The 21977-nt window shown below is 42.4% G+C and overlaps 2 protein-coding genes across 6 annotated transcripts in view; both read right to left on the bottom strand.

Annotated features, from left to right (window-relative positions):
- kmt2d (lysine (K)-specific methyltransferase 2D) overlaps positions 1-5000 on the bottom strand; it is a 41789-nt gene extending 36789 nt beyond the window's left edge. For 2 of the 5 annotated variants that reach the window (XM_052482461.1, XM_052482464.1), the window contains exons 1-3: positions 4347-5000; positions 852-922; positions 355-466 (exon numbers count right to left, since the gene is read on the bottom strand). In XM_052482461.1, coding sequence (XP_052338421.1) covers positions 355-466; positions 852-900 — 161 coding nt within the window. In that variant the 5' untranslated portion in view covers positions 901-922; positions 4347-5000. Of the gene's footprint in view, positions 1-354; positions 467-851; positions 923-1302; positions 1684-4346 lie in introns of those variants that run through there. The other 3 variants (XM_052482463.1, XM_052482465.1, XM_052482462.1) reach the window with 2 other exon arrangements.
- A 3534-nt stretch (positions 5001-8534) lies between these two features.
- Positions 8535-14607, bottom strand: dhh (desert hedgehog signaling molecule). The gene is made up of 3 exons (XM_035739241.1): positions 13532-14607; positions 10197-10458; positions 8535-10010 (listed from the first exon to the last, which is right to left on the bottom strand). The coding sequence occupies exons 1-3, from the start codon at positions 13841-13843 to the stop codon at positions 9151-9153; spliced, it is 1434 nt and encodes a 477-aa protein (XP_035595134.1). The 5' UTR covers positions 13844-14607; the 3' UTR covers positions 8535-9150.
- Positions 14608-21977: the final 7370 nt, after the last annotated feature.

Here is a 21977-nt window from a genome sequence, read left to right as displayed (position 1 = left end):
GGGATCCAAAAAAGGAATAATGTGCAGGTCAACAAGAAGCAAAATTACTATAGCACTCACTTCAAACATCAATACTATTACATTCCATATTATACTTCAACATCAACAATTTAAATCCTGCAAAGCTTATTTGGGAGTAAACCTCTGATCTCCCATGTAATGCTGGGCAGTGCACTACGGCCCTCATGATCTGACAATTTTCATCAACTCTTAGCAGACCAATGGGAGTCTGCTCTAAAAATCTTTGTAGAGAATGTCATCTGGGTGTGTGACTGGTATTGGAATGTGCCAATAAATGTCATTTGAAACGTCAAAGAAAAAGAAAATGTCCAAAACATCTAAAAATGGACTTACACATGTGTGTTGGAAGTGGTGGCAGCCGTGTCGGACGTGTCCTCTGCAGCAGAAGGGGCCTCTGACTCCCCCTCTGAGGGGACTGGTTGCTCTGCAGGGGCGCTTTCATCAGCTGGTTGAGGAATCAACATAACATTAGTCCACATGTTTTTTTATAATCAATGGATATTGCTTTTTAAAGTAAGTGGCATTCTGATAACCTTTGCTAAAGAAGATTCCTATACAGGCTACTGTATGGAAATCCATTCCAAAAAAATGTGCAACGACAATTTAATTCTGATATATCTATTGATTAATGTTCTAATAAAATCAAATCTGCTCATTAACACCTACAATGTAGAACATAGATGAGCATTTCTTGGAGAATAGTTGCAGAGGAAGTATTGAAACTGACATTATACATTTGTGAGTCCTTGAAATAAAACAAATGTGTATAGTTGAAAATGATTCAAATGATTAACTACTGTTTTCTGACCACAGCACGTATATAATTGTACCTGTCGGTTCAGAGACATTTTCTTCGCAGTTTGATTTCGGCTTGTCCATCCCCTCTGCTGATCTCCTTGTCCTGAAACATAAAAAAACAATAAAGTCACCGAATTATATTAGAGGCAAGCCACGTTATCATATACCAAAATAAACAATAACATTACATATGTACATGATTTACTACATATTCGTACGCGGGACAAACCAACAACTACCGGTTGTCACAGTTATGTTATCGGACTTCCAATCGCAAAATCATGCGAGGCTCAATTCCCTTTTGTGCAGGGCAGAAGCCCGATATTTCACATTGTTGCAGTAGCTATACTAGCTAGACTATTAAATAGACAGCCGACGTCAGCTAGCTGTTTTGGCTATCTCATAACCTCAGACGACTGACAAGAGAGACGTCTAAATATAACTAGTTAACGTTCGTAGGAAGATAACTAATTCAATACAAACCTTTAGTTATTTGCATTGGGATACTAAATGCATCATTTTGATACACGTCATCGATTGACCGCGATCCAATCTATCGGAATGAATATGGCTGTTTGTGTGCTCAAAGGTAGTTGAAACCGCCAGCTACGTCGTTAACTGATAGCCTTCTTGCTAACCAAGTAGCTAGCTGGCTACCCGGGATTCGCAAACTATTTGCGTGAAAATAGCGTGTCGGCGACTAGCTAAATATATTAGAAATGTTTGAAGACATTTCAATCTTTGTTTTGCCAGCAATACATAATCCAAACCCGCACAAGTCATGTATGAAAAAGAACAAAATATAGGAACTTAAATGTTGTTTTCTTTAAATAAAACAACCCTAAACCGAGATACACAAAGAAAATACAACTTCCGTGTACATGACTTCCTGTTGCAACAGTGTCAATTTCGTGCTGAAGCCATACCACTGTGCAGCAGAGTTCCGCTAAAATTATACGGACTAAAGGTACAGTGAAAATATGACATTGTTGAGTAATCGATTTGTTAACCGTGTAGACTACATTTCCCAAGCATTATGTAGCATTATGACATATTTAGTGAAGGTTGAAGCCACAAAACTATGCCACCTGCAGTAATGGCTGCAGCCCAAATTAACCCAACAACAGTTAGTTTGTCTTCTGTAGTTGTGCCTTTGTTTATTGAAAAAGAAAAGATCAAACAATCACATAACGCTCAGGGGAAATGAGCATGTGCCAATTGAATCTCAGCAAGGAAACAGTCAGTGATTGTATTTTATATAAAAAGTATGGATTTTTTTTTAATTAAAAGGCAAGCAACAACAGAGGACAAACATAGGTACATGGTTAGTGTTTTTACAATGTATATTTATTGATCTTGGGCGAATCAATGTAGTCAGAGCTGAATTTCACAAAGCCTGGTCCCTGCTCCACTCCTTTGGTGGAGTTCATCAGAAACTTCCTTCAACATTGGAGTTTAGTCAGCTAATTGGACAGGAGTTAAACTTGTGGTTAGAGCGTTGGACTAGTAACCGAAAGGTTGCAAGATCGAATTCCCGAGCTGACAAGGTAAAAATCTGCCCCACTGTTCCTAGGCTGTCATTGTAAATAAGAATTTGTGCTTAACCGACCTGCCTAGTTAAATAAATGAGATCCATGTCCTAACCTTCACTACTGTGAAACATGAACAACTAATCACATGTACCTCGCCTCCACATAATTTCTGTAATGTACAATTAATTGTATGCAGTGATGTGTGGCTTTTGAGTCATAGGAGGTTGGTGGCACCCTAATTGGGGAGGACGGGCTCATAGTAATGGCTGGAATAGTATAGAACTCAAACTGATGGTTTCCAGATATTATTATGAGCCGTCCTCTCTTCAGCAGCCTCCTGTGTTTGGCGTATCCCATTCATCAATTTGTTTTACTAAATTGGGTCTACTGTAAGAAAAAAAACTCACAAATCCCCATGTGAGGGCTATACCTGTGTTTATTACAGCAAGCCACAGTATTGCTAATTCCAGTGCAGCTGGTTGTGTTCAGAATCAGATCACAATTTGCACATCTTCTTGCCATGAAAATTAGCAAGATGGCTACAATTTGCACATCAACATGAAGTAGGCACATAACTTGCCAAGTATCTCAACTCCATGATGATTTCATCCACGGAGTTATTTGAGCGTGCGCTATGCAATTGATACTTCAAAACGTACATCTTAAACCCTTACTGTGTACCTATGTCCTCTGTTGCACGCCATTGTTAGCAGAAATCCATACATTGTAATAAAACAATCAAATACAACTACTGGCTGTGTCCTTGTTGAGATTCAATTGGCACATGCACAATCGCGTTGAGTTGTCATCTTAGAGCAACAGCAATGAGGAAAATGTCGGTGGTTGTATTTGATCAAGGTTTTATTAAAGTATGGATTTCAGCTAACAAAGAAAGCCACGCAACAGAGGTAAAGGTTTAACAATGTACATTTAAGTATCGACTACATAGCAAATCGAAGGAGTCAGAGGTTCATTTCAAAACCTAGTCTGGGGGCAACTCCGCGGATGGAATCATCGTGTAGTTGAGGTAACGAATTACTTGGCAAGCACATAGCCAGTATCTCAAACTGTATAATTGGAGTAACGCAGAATGTGTTTGGGGGACTGGTCCATTTCCCTAAGCGACTGTTAGTGGTCTACTGCTACCTACAATACAATATAGGCTACAAGAAGACATATATTGTATTGACTTTTGTAAAGGGTGGCCATGTAACTAGTTAGCCATTTTGTAACCAAGCCAATAACTAGCTAGAATCTATCAGTGATCACTATGATTACTGTAAACACAGACATAACTGAAAGCCACAGACAACCACACAGCTAAATTAGTTGATTACCTGTCCCGATTACAGCGTATTTCAGTCACTTATTAACGTTTAGAACGAAACTCGTGTAGCACACCGAGCTAACTAACGTTACTAGTAGCAAGTTAACCAGCTAACCTTAGCTTGTCTGAATGGACCCTGATTTATGACCTAGTTAGCTATTGCCAAACAATAACCCTGCCTAACGTTAGTTAACCAAGAATAACACACTTGAGTCCACTTGATAGGCAACTACAAGCTAAAATCAACAATGCATATGTCCAAAACAGCAACCCCAACGGTTGTTTGAATTAACCGTTGGGTCAACTAGCTAAGCAACATGATTGATGAACATAGGTGCTAACTAGGAAACAAGATAACTAACGTTACGAGTTGACTAGCTACGCAGTTGAAATAATAAGGGGGGCCAACAGTTAACTAAACATAGCTAGCTATGTTTAGTTATCTTGCTAAGCATGTAAAGTTAGCTAACTTACACTAGCAGAGAGTACATTCAAGTCGTTTGCTAACTAGTCGATGTAGCGGTAGTTATAGTTAGCTAATTTAGTCAGTGTAGCTAACGCGTTAGCGATTGGCCATCCTTAATCAACTAGTTAGCTCATGTTAGCATTAAAGGTCAGGGAAATTGATTCGTCAAATAGCTGTTATGTTACTCAACCAAACAACTCACCTTACAATGTGATGGTTGTGTCTTCATACATCATATTACAATCCATTTTGCAGCAGGCTACACAGTTAAATAGTTGATGCTGGTCTCATTTTACTTAGTGGGCTAGCTAAAGCTACCCGGCTGGAGAAGGAGGTGAGTGGGGGAAGTGCACAGCGGATGGCACGGCAGGCTGGATAACTAGCTTAGCTAGCCAGCCAGCCACGGTCGGAGCTGGAGAGGCAGAGTTGATACAGTTGCTAAAACGCTATGAAAATAATTCAACTAAAAGCAACGGTCGAAAATTCTGCAATTGTAATCCTCCGGGAAAATGCACAATGAATATCGATGTTCCGAAACATAGGTGGATGTTGTTCAGTAGTTGATGCTAACTAAATTAGGTAACTGGCTAACGACACTGGCTTCTCAGCAGCTTGCTGGTCCGGAGATTACAGTACATTTGCATCTGATATTCGATCCAAAATTAGGCAATATCTCGATTTATTAGCTTGCTAAACTTTCAGGCAATATTTGAAACAATGTTTAAGACACTTGACGCCTTGAACGTTAGCTAGCTAGCTACTCTTGTCCGGATCACTTTCACTTAAGACTTCATTGAACAAATCCACACGAGTGTGCTCCGTCAAGTGGCTAGCTAAATTAGCAGCTAGCAAGCTAATAACAACAACGTCAAACATCTCAAGTCTGGAAGGGAGGACATTTGCATGCGCAACTCCAAATTGCTGGCTGTATAGCTAGCTAGGTTAGCTCAAAGCCAACAATGTCTCTTAAGTTTTTCAGGAATATAATATTTTAGTGGATAGTTTATCCTAATTTTACAAAAGAAGTCTGTGTGTGGCAGATTAGTAATGTGTTTAAAGGGATGGAAATTTTGGAAGCCATTATTTTTACACCATAATGTCAGATCATCTGACTGAGACCAATGTCAATTACTACACACGAAGCAAAACTGTGAAAACAATAATGGAATTTGATTGCTTTGGATATGTTGTAGAGTTGAGGAAGATAGCTCATTGTCTGAAAGGTTATTGTATTCCACACATGCTATAATTGCCTCTTTCTCTCACTGATACTCAGAAATCAGTAAATCCTACTTCTCCAGGTAGGCTTCTTGCCTTGAATGACCCCTTCACTCCTCCCAGAGTCCCAGTATGCTACTGTCCTGATAGCACTGGCCTATAACGGGTCTGCATCTCCATGGTGATTCCTGTACCCTGGCCATGCACTACCATGCCATTGTCCATGAAAATGGCAACAATGTTCTGCAGATCTAGCATGTTATTCAGAGGAATCAATCAACCTAATTCTGCCCCATTCACTTAGTTCCAAGTATGAATGATCAAGTGCTCTCTCACTGGTCTACACCACTGCAACTCCCTCTTGGCTATAATTTACTTGCTTGGACCAATAAGTGTCTTCAGCCCGTACAGAATGCTTATTCTGGCCATTTGGTCCTTCCTCTACTGAGTTCTAGGTAGATAGGCATCACTGATTCATCTTTTCTGAATGTGTGCATCAAATTCAAGGCCCTGATTCTATATATTGGTCCTCACAATCACACATACACTGAATGCAAACAAACACATTACAACATTCACTCCTGAGTCCTGATACAGGGCACGGGAACGTGTTCATGTCCCACAGCCGTTCACCATACTGAATTTTACCCTGATCATTCGTTATTGAAAATGTCTGTTCGTTTTGTTCATTAATATGCCTAAATCACTGCACTGCAGGCTGTCCAATGTTCTATTGAAAGATCTGCTATTCTCTCAGATCAGACTAACAGTTTGCCTGTGAAATAACTAACCATGTAATGGTTAGTTGGTTGTGCTGGTTTGGTTTTCATAACTAAAAAGCTGTTTTAAAATAGGCTGGTGGCCCTGACTGGATTACCAAACTCCTATTTGGCTTTAGCAGGATTGGATTAGATTTTGGAAGGCCGGGACTGGTTGGGATTCTGTGATAATCTGTGACACTGCTGTGATTGGTCAACAATGGTAAAAGGTGGGTGGTATTATATTATTCGGCTTCTCCCATAGGTCTGATTTGATCTGTCTGTGCATCCCATCTGCCCCTTCTATCTCTGCAAGGATAATCCCCTGGATAGAATACCTCCACAGCTGTCTACTACCCAACGCTAACCAGAACAATGACATTCAGCTTGTTCCTTTTTATTTAGTTTCAAACACCTTTCACCTCCCCCAACCCTATTACTCTATTCCCCTCTCTCTCTCTATGATTTCCAAAACAAACACCGCTCTCAACAATTAGGCTATCCCTTCTTCTAGTCCATCTTAGAGTGCATTTATTGAGTATACAGAATGAGGCTAAATGAGGATGGAGCCCTTACCTGGACTGGATAACTCATTGCTATGCAATTAAATTAGTGCATTTTATTTACATTCCTGTTTTATTAATAACAAATTACTAGTGTAATTATGGCATTATTACACAGGTATAAAAGCAATAGCTAAAAAAGACTGAAGTACATATAATCCACAAGCATGATTTCAGGTTCTCCACAAGGGGGTGTATAACCTTTGAATTATTTGTCTTGGGATAAACACTGTGTGTGTGTGTGTGTGTGTGTGTGTGTGTGTGTGTGTGTGTGTGTGTGTGTGTGTGTGTGTGTGTGTGTTGTGAGGATAAAGGAGCTGAGAAGAGAACATTTCAAGATAAATAAATGAGACAAATAGGACAAGGGACTGGTTTGTTCATGGTACAAAGGAGAATAAAAACGTGGACTTAATAATTAACCCACAACTTACCGGTACTACATGCGCTATTAACAAGCTGCACATACACTTGTAAAATATTTGGAGAATTGGAACATAGAGATTCCATTTCCCAGGAGCCAGGATGGAGAATATGATTAAGATAAACAGAGAGCGAGAGAGAGAGGTCAGCATGGGAGAATATTAAGTCTGTCTGGGTTTCTTATTAACTACTGTCGACTACGCCAACAGTCCTGCTGGATATCTGAGATTTAACCCGCTCTGCTAAATTACACAGGCACCAAGACATAGTTCCCACTGTAGTTCGGAATCTCCAAAAATGACTATAGGCCTTGGTCAGATTTCTCTAGTTTTTCATGTAGTCTCCTGTACATGTAATTTGTAACCCAAATCCTAGCAGAGGCGGAAAGATTTAACAGAGAGAATCTACATTCACAAGCAGGATTATTGTTTTGCAGGGTTTACATCACAAAATAATACAATGATTGTTTTGTTAAATCAAAAGGCACTATAACAAATAACAAGTGAGGCTATAGTTATAATAATTCAAATACAATGAACAAAAATATAAATGCAGCGATTTTCAAAGATTTTACAGAGTTCATATAAGGAAGACATTCAATTGAATTAATTAATTAGGACCTAATCTATGGATTTCACATAACTAGGAATACTGTCGGTCACAGATACCTTTTTTTTTTTTTAAAGGGACGTGGATCTGAACTAGTAAGTATCTGGTTTGACCACCATTTGCCTGATGTAGCAGGACATATCCCCTTCGCATTGAGTTTATCAGGCTGTTGATTGTGGCCTGTGGAATTTTGTCCCACTCTTCTTCAGATGTGCGAAGTTGCAGGAATTGGAACACACTGTTGTACCCGTCGATCCAGAGCATCCCTAACTTGCTCAATGGGTGACATGTCTGGTGAGTATGCAGGCCATGGAAGAACTGGGATATTTTCAGCTTTCAGGAATTGTGTCCAGATCCTCGCGACAAGGGGCCGTGCATTATCATTCTGAAACATGAGGTGATGGCGGCGGAGGAATGGCACGACAATGGGCCTCAGGATCTCGTCACAGTATCGATGTGCATTCAAATTGCCATCGATAAAATGCAATTGTATTCGTTGTCTGTAGCTCATCCCTGCCCATACCATAACCCCACCGCCACCCTGGGGCACTCTGTTAAAAACGTTAACACCATTCCTGGAGTCGGCATGCAAATTGCACACTTCCTCAAAACATGACACATCTGTGGCATTGTTGTGTGACAAAACTGCACTTTTTAGAGTGGCCTTTTATTGTCCCCCAGCACAAGGTGCACATGTGTAATGACCATGCTGTTTAATCAGCTTCTTGATATGCTACTGCAGTCAGGTGGATGGATTATCTTGGCAAAGGAGAAATACTCACTTAACAAAGATCTAAACAAGTTTGTGCATGAAATTTGAGAGACATTTCTTGGATCTTTTATTTTAGCTCATGAAACATGGGACCAACACATTTACATGTTGTGTTTTATAAATTGCTACATTTATATATTATGATTCAGAAAGTACAAAAAATAAATATTTTATTGTTTCTGGTACATACTCATATTTCCTCATTGTTTTAGAATAATAAAGTATATAGGAAAACCACATTGTCTGTTGACTTATAGATGTTATCTCAATTAGATACATATACAATGGGTTCTTGACAGCACACAAACGTTTTATGCTGATGCAGTAGTTATTATGGCGAGTTCATTTCTCTCAGGAATTAACTTGTGTAAAAGCATTTTATGACACATTTTAAGCATTACCTTTTGAAGACGGGACGATTCTTCATTCACCATAACCAGACAACCGTTAACACATTTAATGAATGTAAAAGCGGAGGTACAATGTGAATATATAAATACATTACGATGCAAATACCAGTGAGTAAGATGCAAATACGCCCTTTCAGTGCATAAGGTTTAAAATGAGGTTGCAGCAGTAAGAGACGAGGCAAAAGAATATGAGCGTTATAGTGGAAATGTATCTCGGTAGGACACGGTGTAAATGTAACTACAGTGTGTTTTTATATTAGGGATGAAATGTCTCCGGGTCTAGACAGATCTGTCCAAGCCGGTGTAGCAGCCTAGCATACCAGTGCACACTCAGAACTTTATCTGGCACGGAGTCACAGTTCCCTCCCTCAATGTCTCTGTTTCTGGGTACAGAGGTCCAATGACTCTGTCTGTCGAAAGTGTTTGTATTCACATACACGCCTGGGCTGCTGAGGTTCTGATTCCCCCAAACTCTCAGGCTATTCTGGTGAGTGTTGCAGTGACTGGGCGGCGTCTCTGTGTGCCCTCTCTCTGCTTCTGTGACCCGCGCCCCCTGTGTGCCCTCCCCCCGAACTAGCTGGATGACCGAGAGCAGCAGTCTCAGAGGCCCAAACGCCCAGTGTGCCAGTCTATGGTCCTCTAGAAGTGCATAGCTGGATGCCAGCACCCCATCCACAAACAGAGTGCCGTGTTCAGTCAGGGGTGCGTAAACTCCCACCCCTTCCTCCTGTGATACCGAAACGACCCGAGATGGTTGTAGTCGACCGTCTGCTCCATGGACGAGTACATAGTCTCCCCGTTTGGCTCTACTGGCGAACCGAGCCTGGTACTCACTGTGGTGGAGTTTGTAATGGGGGGCCAGGAAGACCAGGTGGTGGGGAGTGAGGGCAAGGCGGTGGCCATCTTGTGTGGCCAGGACGAGGAAAGTGGACCTGCTCTCATGGTCCTGGTGTAGCAATAGAAGGACACTGCTGAGGACGACGTGTCCTGACTCAGACAGGGCCAACACTCTGTCTCCAGGCTCCAGGGACGCCAGGGTCTTCTGTCCGCCTCCGGCTACACTCACCCGGGCCCAGGCGGGGAAACAGCCCCCTTTCTCCACTGCCACAGAGTGATCTGAAGAGAGGAATCCAAGTCAATGGAGAAAGGCTTCAGATGACTGAAACACTCTATTTCCTTGATGTAATATAATAAGATTCAGATGAATAATGTTATTATATTAATCTATAATATATGATTGTGTGTGTGGGTGGTGATGTCTGTCGTGTTAAATATGCCAATTATTAGCCCTACTTGACTTACCAGCTTTGACAGAGCAGTGCACATGGTGCTTGGACTCATAGTACACAAAGTCGAAACCAGCCTCCACAGCCAGCTGGGCTAGCATGCCGTACTTGTCTAGGACGCGGTCCGACGTTGTGATGTCCACGGCCCTCCCCTCATAGTGAAGAGAGTCAGGGGGGTGATGGCCATCCTCATCCCAGGCCTCTGTCACCCTCAGCTTTGTCCCAGGCCAGTGGTTCATCACCGCTATGGCCAGCTTGTTGAGGCAGTCCTTACAGCGCTGAGGGACAGGGAGAGAGGGATGGAGAGGCATTGAAGTAATCAAATATGATACTATTCAATACAATGCTACTGATAAGAGTAAGGGTTTATTTGGAGCAACACTTATATATACTGTATAAGTTTGAAAAATAAACACTGACAGAGTAGAGAATATGCCGTCACAATAACTACAGTGTATATATATATACTGCATGTCAATAGTAATTCATTTTCAACATGATTGCTTTCAATTCAATTAGCCCTCATATTCTCATGAGAATTACGAGGCTGTTGACAAGTAGTTTCAGCGTAATGTCGATAGCGACTCTAGGACTATCGACATGTATGAAACCCCTACGAGCTGAGGCAACAGAGACGGGTTGAATCATTCATTAACGGGAGAAATGGCACTGCTTGAGACCGAACGTGGCTGTGAGCCCTCTCTCTGTCTACCTCACCCACTGTGACTGTTCACTCAGTCACATTCAACCCCTTGTAAAAGCAATACCGGATAAAACAACACTTCAGTAACTGACTGTACTTCCTATCACCTCTGCCTAGATTATAGAATAACTTTGGTAACGTTTGTCTCCATTGACATCGTCAGAATTTCCCCTCCTGTGTTCAGTGGTTGTAAAGGCCATTGCCGCCCTTCTCCAACCTTTCTCAAACAATCAGCATAAGAACACAAAGCTACTGTAGCCATTCTAGAACATTCCTTGGCCTTTTTCTGCAGGGTGAGGGAATAATCAAGGCCGTTCTCTAGTTCAGAAGGTTTTAGTCATGATGTCTTTTGTGTCACCTTGGAGACATTTTGATCAGAAATGTGAACATCGTGACTCTTACACCCAGTGATGCATACGGTATTATATGTTTGAATGTCGCACAATAGCAGTTTGCGAGATGTCACGTCAGAGGCTAAATCTAGGCTCTTACGCATCGGCTCCTGAAACAATTACCAGTGAGTTGGAACAGAGAGGTTTTTTTTTTTTAACCATATTTCAGAGCGAGAGAGTCAGAGAGCAAGAGAGATGCTGAACAGCGAGGAGGCCAGGTTCAGACTAAGTGAGAGGGCAGAGAGAGAGAGAGAGGGGAGGAATGTATGGGGCATGCACTTGAGAGTGTGACAGCCCGAGTGAGAAAAGAACGAGGGACAAAAAACAAACGGGCTACATTTTTCTCGCCATGCCATTGAAGAGAGGCGATTCATTGTTATTGAACTACAATAGTCGGCTTTTCCAACGGTGCCATTACTTCAGCAGGCGAGAATTTTGTATAGGCGACCCCTCGGAGTGTCCAAACCCTACACAAAGAACGTCTTTCACATCTGGTCAGAGAGAGGGGCACATGCACACATACTGTACACACACATGCACATACACACTGGTCCTCAGACTGGGCATCAGAAGGGTATGCACACACTGGACCACAGATTTCCTTCACAAATACTGTACAATCACTAAAAAAAAAGGAAGGAACATGGATTCACATCATACACAACCAGTCAGGAGCCAACAAAGGACTCCAAGCATCACCACACCAGTGTAGAGTAGCCTACTTTGATAAGAAACGTTTGTTATGCTCAATTGTAAAGGATGGTATTGATGTTCCTAATGACGGTGCATTTTAAGAAATCTGACAACTAGTTTGAAGATTACAGCAGACCTATTGTACGCTTGAAGTATCCCACGACCTCTTGTAGCCTATTATTCATCGATTCTCACTTGCCATCAGAAGTTGAGAATACAACCAAACGGGGTTCTTCGGCTGTCCCCATAGGAGAACCCTTTGAAGAACACCTTTTGGTTCCAGGTAGAACCCTTTTGGTTCCAGGTAGAATTCTACTTGGAACCAAAATGGGTTCTTCTATGGGGACAGCCGCAGAACCTCTTTGGCATCCTTTTTGTCCGGAGAGTCTACCAGCCATTTGAGAGCAATAACAATATGTCTATTGTTCCTCAACTCAAAATGCCAACATCACACTGTGGCTTCCTTGATATTCTAAAGAGGTCAGCAACAAGATATGAGAGAGGTCTGTGTTCCTGTGACTGTCTCTCAACTCCTGTTCGCCAGTCCTGATAAAATTTTAAATGTTCATACTGCATACCTGACGCTAATGTACACTATGCAAGGTTACCTGCCTGGCCTCACCTATGAATCCCTCCTGGTAAGCACACACGGAGCAGGCAAGTGGAACCAGAGGAATCGTTTTATTACCAAGCAACAAAGACTTTGGTTAAAGATTAAGGGGAAATGATCACGGGTTGGAGCGCATTCTCCAGAGTCATATTAAATTACATCCTGATCCCCCCCCACATCTTATTAAGATAGAAGTTCACACTTCCCCTCTTTTTCATCAAATAGATCCAGTTCCGGGTGTCCATTTTTAAAAATTCACATCAGAATACTGTGAGCAACTTGTCTAATACAGAGGTCATGACAGTGAATCCACTATTGGATCAACTTTTCATGAGGTAATTAAAATTGTAAATGTAGGGATGACACACAGATAAACTGATGTGCATTTAATAACCAGTTTATCAGACTAGAGAAGAGAGCAACATGTACATCTGGTGTATTCCACCACCTGCTGTAGTTAATCAATCATCCAGTAGGGGGATTTCCCCTATGAGCTGCCACAAGGAACCAGCTTCCCTGCACTGAAGGAGTATCCTCCATCTATGATATTATGATAGGGACCTACTGGCCTGTCTAATACTAACTACATTACTTTACCAGGGCCGCACAGTCACGAGTGACCAGTGAGTTACAAGGGTCAATGGAAAGTGCACCAAGTGGGTCTGTCACCTTGGAAGTGATCCCACAGTAAATGTAATATAAAATCAAACTTAAACCTGTAGAAAATTGAACTAGATTAACCATTACACACTGTCTGAACCAGTTGTACCTTATACTGACCACACTTATTGTACACACAGTCTTCAACATGGATGAAGTGAAAGGGCACCAAGTGGGTCCCATGGGGCACAGAAGCAGTTACACTTTGTGTACAATCAGATAATTGAACTTAGCTAACCATTACACACACACACACACACTGTTTGAGCCAGTCTCTGAAGAACCAGTCTTACCTTGGTCATGAAGCGGTCAGCAAGGGTTTTCTCCTCATCTTTGAAGATGATATCAGGGTTGTAGTTACACACCAGTTCATTAAAGCGTTCTGAGTTGCGTGTGATCTTGCCCTCTGACCTCCCACTGGCACCCAGGTTGTTCTCAGAAAGTTTGGGGAAGTAGGTCTTGTAAGGCATGGGGGTGAGTTTCCTGGACCTATGGCGGAAGCCGTACCCAGGGCCTGGCCCGCACCCCTGGACCATGGAGCTCCATGTGAAGATGGCGAGCAGGCCAAGCCATGCCAGGCTTACCCACCAGGAGGACACCTTCATTGGGGAGAGTTCTGGGTCTGGGTCCCTAGTATCACTGACCTACCGTGCCAGCTGAGCAAGCCCCGCTTCAGGCACCTGATAGCATTTGAATGATGGTGGTCAAATCTTGGTGGTGGTCCATTCTAGATCATGGGATGTAGTGGAGTTATAACGTTTCTATAGAGAAAGTTTGGCCATTATGGATCAGAATCCACACCGAAAGTATATAAACTAATTTCTTCTGTAAAACCCATGTTGATGCTTTAAATTAACTTCATAGTTAATACATTCTCTACTCACTACTGTATTTTTTAAATATTTTTTTTTATCTTTCTGGTGTAGCTTTTGTTAATTGCTTCTCCTAATAATTTGACATTTAAACTATTTTCCTTTCCAGAATGTTCATCCTTTTATTCTGTTCACAATTCATGAAAAATAAATAGATCTCATCCTTATCCGTTGTTGGAGGTAGGCTACCTGTTACCAAGCAGGTGTTTCATGCGTCCAGTCACCCTACCCACTGCCTCTCTCTCCAGTCCCCGGGCACTTCAGTAGCGATGCGCAAACCTGACTCGCACCTCACTTTTGCTTATCTGTGAAATATCTGCCCTGCGAATTCTCAGTGGCGTTCTTTGAACCTCATCCCATGTCTGCCTTCAGCAATGCACCTCGAGAGGTTTTGTCCGTCTACTTGTCTCTCGTGTCTCGTTGAAGCGCTCCTGTCCGCGGTGCCCCAGCCATTGGGTTCTTATTAGTGTGTGGACCAGTTTGCCCTCCCTTCCTATGCGCTCTCCCACTTCGAAAGCACACGCCTCCAATTCAAGTTTACAAGCGATACATGATTAGCCCACTTACGTTATTGCCGGACTTTGTTGTTATACAGTAGGTGTCCGGGATTTTCCCCTCTAGAGGCAAAGATTAAGATAACCTCGTATAGGCCTACGCATTATGGTGATGTTGGTAACTTATTATGTACATTTGTAGAGGTGAACCAGTCGGACTACTAGCCTACTTGTTCAACAACACATTTATCACAGAATCATCGGACAGAAATGACTTAAACAATAAACTAACCATATTACTATTTGTATAACTTAATAAAATATACTTTGTTGCACATTTACCCAGTTTTAGATTTGAAGTAAAACTCTGATATGTCTAACTTTCCGACATCAATAAGCATCCTGATATCCCTATAAACTTGATATGCTTTTTGTCCACAGATCATCATTGGAGGGATTCCCCACCACTGTTATCACTCTCTTATTGGTTTATTAAAGCCTAGATGGAAGGTTAAGCGTGTCCATTACAGAAAGGCTGAGTAAGAGCAGGATAAAGTCACTCCAGTCCTATATCTGCCACACACACACACACACACACACACACACACACACAACTGTCTCTCTCAGACTTCCAGAGTTGCCTTCCTTTGTTTTCTGAGACCCAGGTTGACACTGTGGCCCCCCCCAGCCCTCCTCAGACCCTGAACCCAGCTCACCCAAGACACCGGCCCCAGCCACTGCTAGCTATACCAGCATATTATTTTTATCCATCGCCGAACAATAGCTGGGAGTCATAAAAAGGGGAAAGATACTGTCACAATGAAAAGGGGTGATTAAGAAATACTAAATGTCAGTATCTCCACGGGTCTCATACCTCTTATTATTTATAGAATATTAAATGAACAGGTTAGAGGTCAGAGGCCATAGTGTGTCATTACCAGATCCTTCCAGCTTCCTGGAAAATTTCCTGAACACTGTTTGCCAGTGGATACATTATACTGGCTGTACAATACTGCTGTACTATAATGTCCTGTGCTGCCTCTAACAACAATTTAGTCTTTCAGCACATTGTGTATGACCCCCATAGATATTGATACATCACTTTCATGTGCCTCTCATTCTTTCCCGGCATGCAAAAGGTTATTTCAACCAGATACAGAGACATTTTATGTAATAGGTATCAATCACACAAACAGTCACAGGATAATGGTGAATATAGTACAGTTGTGATTTCTCTGAATTGTCAAATGGATATGAGAGACAAACTAAAATGGAGCTACGGGCCAAAGAGGGAACGCAAGGGACGTTGGTTGGAGAAGATGTTGAAGGAATGGAAGTCAGGGGACTGCCAACTCCATCTTCCTGTCCTTATGATCAACATGGAGGAAAGTCCAGGGCTGGACCGTCTGGGCCGAGACGCGCCTATGAGAGATATCACAGTACACAGTGACAAGTGTAGGGAATGCCACAGTCCGGCTCAATCAAAAGAAGAAACTCCTTTCATATGAACCAAAACAAATCAGCGATATTGATATTGTTTTGTTGGGGGGGGGGGGACGTGGTTGGCAAAAAGAAAAGTGACTTCATCTCATCAGACATTAAAAGGGAGAGGAAGGAAGCAAACATCTGTGTGTTTTGAGATGGAAATAAAGTAATTATTATTCGTTTTTATTTCGGGGGTTGTGGTGGTGCCCCTCCCTCTGCCTATGCCCTCCCTCCTGGCTCTTAACAGGCTCGATCACTCCCCCAGCCCAGTTCAGGATGGGAGTATATGGCTGGGTGAATGGCTGAGTTTCCTGCACAGCCACAGCACAGAAAACGAGATCTTTCCTGCCGGGAGGACAGGGAGCGTGTCCCAAATGGCACCTTATTCCCGATGTAGTGCACTACCTTTGTACAAAAGTAGTGCATTATTTAGGGAACCTGGACTATTGTCATTGACCCCCCCCGCTACTCACTGTTTATCTATGCATAGACCCTTTATGTACAAATTACTTCAACTGACCTGTGCCCCCGAACACTGACTCAGTATCGGTACCCCCTGTATATAGCCTCATTATTGTTATTTGGTATATATTTTATTCTTATTATTTTTCACTGCATTGTTGGTTAAGAGCTGGTAAATAAGCATTTCACGGTAAGGTACCTGTTGTGTTCAGAGCATGTGACAAATAACATTTGATTTGGGATTCAACCCGGGTTAGGGACAGACTACATCTTTATTTTAATCTCTAATGGGTGTGTTGCACATGGGGCTCACGGTCAAAAACAATCATGTCACATTGTCACGTTTTTCTGGTTTGCGTGACGCTATTAGTAATTCAGGAAAATACTTCCTCAAACATAACTTTGTTTGTGATGTCGTCTAGTTACTGTAAAGCAGCAGCAGTTATGTTGTCTGAACAATGCTGGCTTTGACATCTTAAAGAAGTGTTGGTCTTGTCTCTTGAGCTGAACAGACACTGCAGGATCCACTTCCTCAGACAGAGGCCGTTGGGAGGGGTGTGTACTTGTGTGTGTGTCGGCCAGCGTTTTGGGGGGAGGGGGTGAGTCAAGGAGCTGACACTGTACTCCCTGGCCCCCTCGTTAAAACTGAATCACCACCCCGTCATACTGTCTCTCACCCCTGTCTGTTATCAGTGCAGGAAGAGGCAGGGTGGTGTGTGTGTGTGTGTGTAGGAGAGCAAGAAAGAAAGGGCTGCTACAGTGAAGCTGGATTTCTGTGCGTAAACTGGATGCCCTTCACCTTAAAGAACCCACTAATCACAGTGTATATGTCAAGCAACGCGTGGTCAGGTGTCATGTGTACATAAACATGTTTAAGGCCCCGATTCAAAAATGATCAAGCATTCACCGGGTAGCTGGTGTTTTGGGCAGAGCGGCTGATGGTGTGTCCATTGTCACGCAGCCTCACCCGAAGTTCAGAAGGAGAACGTGTAGGCTATATAGAAAATGACACTTCAAATTGGAAGTCATAAATCCTTATTATATTGGCCGAATCAACATTCCATTGTTTGAACTTGTAACAAGGATGCATGGGGTTATTACTAATGCCATTCAGGGCAGCCAATGGACATGTCCACAATAGGTATAACACTGGAAGCCGTTTGCTGATTTCACAGCTCCAAAGCGGTTTTAGTTGTTTTTACTTTGGCAATGAATCTGCTATGCAGTTGTTGGTTAAGGCAGAACTGATCTATCCCTTCAAGCAGAGATTCTTTTTAAAAGAGTAAATTTGGATAGCCACGCTTACTTTTCCCCTCATGTTGGTGCTAGCAAGCATGCTAGGTAGTGGTAAGTATCAGCTGCCAATCCAGTAGGGTCTGGAAACTATAGTGAGCGTCGATTGACATGTTGCGATTGACCAGAGTATTTGAATAAAAGTTCAACTTATTCCAACTTTGGTCCCCCCCAGTTCACATCCCTCGCATCTCCCCCAGGGTTCCCCGCCCACTTCGCTTTCTTCATTGAAAATGAATGGGCTTCCATTGTTTCATTGCCCCCAATGTGCTATGTGAATCTCGTTTGAGTCCAGGTTTCAGCACAGTTCCTCCACTCACCAGATACAGTGCATTCGGAAAGTTCAGACCTCTTGACGTTTTCCACATTTTGTTTCAGCCTTATTCTAAAATTGATATATATATATATATATATATATATATTCTCCTTAATCTACACACAATACCCCATAACGACAAAGCGAAAACAGGTTATAATTTTTTCACATTTAAAAATAAAAACAGATACCTTATTTCCATAAGTATTCAGACTCTTTGCTATGAGACTCTAAATTGAGGTCAGGTGCATCTTACTTCCATTGATCATTCTTGAAATGTTTCTACAACTTGATTAGAGTCTGTGGTAAACTCAGTTGATTGACATGATTTGGAAAGGTCCCACAGTTGACAATGCATGTCAGAGCAAAATCAAGCCATGAGGTCGAAGGAATTGTATGTAGAGCTCCGAGACAGAATTGTGTCGAGGCACAGATCTGGGAAAGAGTCCCCAAAAATGTTTGCAGCATTGAAGCTCCAAGAACAGTGGCCTCCATTTTTAAATGAAGAAGTTTGGAACTACCGAGACACTTTCTAGAGCTGGCCACCTGGCCAAACTGAGCAATCGGGAGAGAAGGGCCTTGGTAAGGGAGTTGACCAAGAACCCAAAGGTCACTGACAGAGCTCCAGAGTTCCTCTGTGTAGATGGGAGAACCTTCCAGAAGGACAACCATCTCTGCAGCACTTCACAAATAAGGCCTTTATGGTAGAGTGGCCAGACAAAAGCCACTCTTCAGTAAGGCACATGACAGCCCGCTTGGAGTTTGCCAAAAGGAACCTAAAGGACTCTCAAACAAGATTATCTGGTCTGATGAAACCAACATTGAACTCTTTAGCCTGTATACCAAGCGTCACGTCTGGAGGAAACCTGGCACCATACCTACGGGGAAGCATGGTGGTGACAGCATCATGCTTTGGGGATGTTTTTCAGCGGCAGGGACTGGAAGACTAGTGAGGATCAAGGGAAAGATGAACGGTGCAAAGTACAGAGATCTTTGATGAAAACAGTCTCGAGAGCACTCAGGACTTCAAGACTGGGGCTAAGGTTCAAGTATCAAAATGTCCTTCAGTGGCCCAGCCAGAGCCCAGACTTGAACCTGATTGGACATCTCTGGAGAGACTTGAAAATAGCTGTGCAGCAACGCTCCCCATCCAACCTGACCGAGCTCGACTGGATCTTCAGAAATAAAAAAAATGGGAGAAATTCCCCAAATACAGGTGTGCCAAGCCTGCCAAGCATTATACCTAAGAAAACTTGAGGCTGTAATTGCTGCCAAAAGGTGCTTCAACAAAGTACTGAGTAAAGAGTCTTAATACTTATGTAAATGTGATAGCAAATATAAAAAAAAGTTTGTCTTTCAAATGTGTTTCTTTGTCATTATGGGGTGTAAATTGATGTAAAAAAAAAAACAATTTCATCCATTCTAGAAAAAGGCTCATGTAAAATGTGGAATATGTCAAGGGGTCTGAATACTTTACAAATTCACTATATATATACACACACACACACACACACACACACGTGTACGCAAGCATACAAACACATACACTATAGTTACATACTTTGTTGGGACTTGATGCTACAGCAGACTGGACAATAGCGGGCCAGGGTGGAACTTCCTGGCCCAAACAAACAGTTCGGAGATCATGCATACTTCTATAACAATCAGTCATATAGAGCTCTATCTATACCTGATACTATACCAGTTGCAGCTGTCCTCCACACCATACAGTAGGCCTATGTATGACCACACTACACAGCTTCATCGTTTAGATCGCTGACATCAAGCAAGGTGTCCCCTTGAATGAGTTGGTTGCTACCCACTTCAAGGGTTGTCATTCTAAAGGCTGGTTTACCCAGGCAGAGATTTAAGCCTAGTTCTGGACTGAAAAAAATATATTTAAAAAACATACTCAATGGTGAATCTTTAACTTTGTAGTCCAAGACTAGGCTGAATCAGGGTCCTGAGTATTTACTGTGCGTAACGTCAGTCCACTTCAACTAGATGCTCATGTGTTTTACTGATGGTTTATGGACATATGGATCAGAGGCCTGCCAGCCCACCAGTCCAGTGTGTGAAGGAAGTGTGCCGCGAGTGAGGGTCCGCCTGCCGCCAGTCCAGCCGTGGCAAACGGACAGTGTGACCGCCATTATCAGTTGATTAGCACGAAAGTCTCGCCTTTTCCTGTGAGCAGCTCTGTGTCGCCAGTCAGCTAACAGCGGGAAGAATAGAACCCTAATGCACTTTGGCACGCACATCAAACGGCCGGCTGTCAGGAAAGCTAATCTGTGTCCCCCCCTTCATTCGTGTGTTTTGACAATAAAGATAGCCTATCTTATCCCGTTATACACGCTGCCCGTCTCCCCACTCCTGTTTTGTCTCCGATATGGTCCTATGGATGCTGAACTAGCAGTCAAATGCTGTGTATTTAGTTACATTACTGAATGTGACACTTCTTTGATTGCAGAGCCACTGCAACAGGGATGGGCAACTTTGATGGGAGTGGGGGCCACAAAGAAACATAAAAAAAAAAAAAATAAAACCTCATGAAGGGGTGCAGTTGCTCACAGGTCTGCGTACCAACATCAACCCCTCCCACCCCACATAGCTGACAAAACTAAATGGGGGGCCCCCACGGCTGGTAATTCAATAAAACATTTTAGATTGCTACATTTGTTTAGAAAGCTGGCCGCTAAACTATGCGAGCTGACATGGGCTAATTGTGTATCAGTGACTGACATAAGAGAAACTGATGACGCACAACCACATTTCAAAATTGCACCTTTCGTATTCTACCATTCTAACTTGCAACAGTATGTTGAGACCCCAACTGGGCAGCCCCTGCACTACGGTATCACAACTCTATTTTCCTGTTGGGAGGTGCTATTCTAACGTCACACGTTTCAGTGGAATCAGTTCAGACAGTCAACTTACCAAGTAATTTATTTGTTTTTTAATTTAAAAAAAAGTAAGCTCTGGGTGGGTGGCGCCACAAATAAGAGAATAAAAGTGAAATCTGCACACTCTTCTCTCCAGTGAATTTTTAGGACCAGCATTGCAACCACCAACCTTTGACCCATGAACCTTCATTACAACTAAAACCAACTGCCAGGTATTTAAACTAGTGAAAAACACTAAAACATACAGACAGTACTACAATATCAAACTTCCTCAGTGTTTCAGTAAACACAAACTAGTATTTCAACAAAGAATTGGGTGAGTCCAGACCTAGACCTCATGGCATAGTTCTTGCTGTGTTTGTTTACACAAAGGTGAGGTTTAAGTTCAGGGTCAATGGCAACATGTTCAGTGGAGCGCATAGTTCAGTGCATTACAAACACAAAGGCTATATGCATGTCAGGTGCACAATTATTGGCACCCTTGATAAAGATCAGGCAAAACTACAAATACGGAGCAACGTAGTTCATTATTGTATACAGTCTTATTTGCTCATTTTTAATCAAGGGTGCCAATAATTATGGACCTGACTGTACACTGAACAAAATAACACCTGTTTTCTGTGACAGACTGACCAGGTGAAAGCTATGATCCCTTGTTGATGTCACTTGTTAAATACACTTAAAATTCAGTGTTGATGAAGGGGAGAGATGTTACATTTTTAAGCTTCGACACAATCGAGACATGGATTGTTCATCCAGAGGGTGAATGGGCAAGACAAAATGGAAGTCCCTTTGAACGAGGTATGATAGTAGGTGCCAGGCGCACCAGTTTGTCAAAAACCGCAACGCTGCTTGGTTTTTCCACACTCAGGTTTCCCGTGTGTATCAAAAACGGTCCACCACCCAACAGGACATCC

The sequence above is a fragment of the Oncorhynchus keta genome, chromosome 27 (genome assembly GCF_023373465.1).
Source record: "Oncorhynchus keta strain PuntledgeMale-10-30-2019 chromosome 27, Oket_V2, whole genome shotgun sequence".
NCBI lineage: Eukaryota > Metazoa > Chordata > Actinopteri > Salmoniformes > Salmonidae > Oncorhynchus > Oncorhynchus keta.
This window is presented reverse-complemented; position numbering and strand designations above follow the sequence as displayed.

Bases quoted from the DNA above. Each gene is read 5' to 3' on its own strand.
- dhh (XM_035739241.1), bottom strand. From the start codon at position 13,843: ATGAAGGTGTCCTCCTGGTGGGTAAGCCTGGCATGGCTTGGCCTGCTC. The intron at 10,459-13,531 runs GTAAGACTGGTT...CCTGTCCCTCAG, and splicing joins CTGACCGCTTCATGACCAAG to CGCTGTAAGGACTGCCTCAA. The intron at 10,011-10,196 runs GTAAGTCAAGTA...TCCTCTCTTCAG, and splicing joins GCACTGCTCTGTCAAAGCTG to ATCACTCTGTGGCAGTGGAG.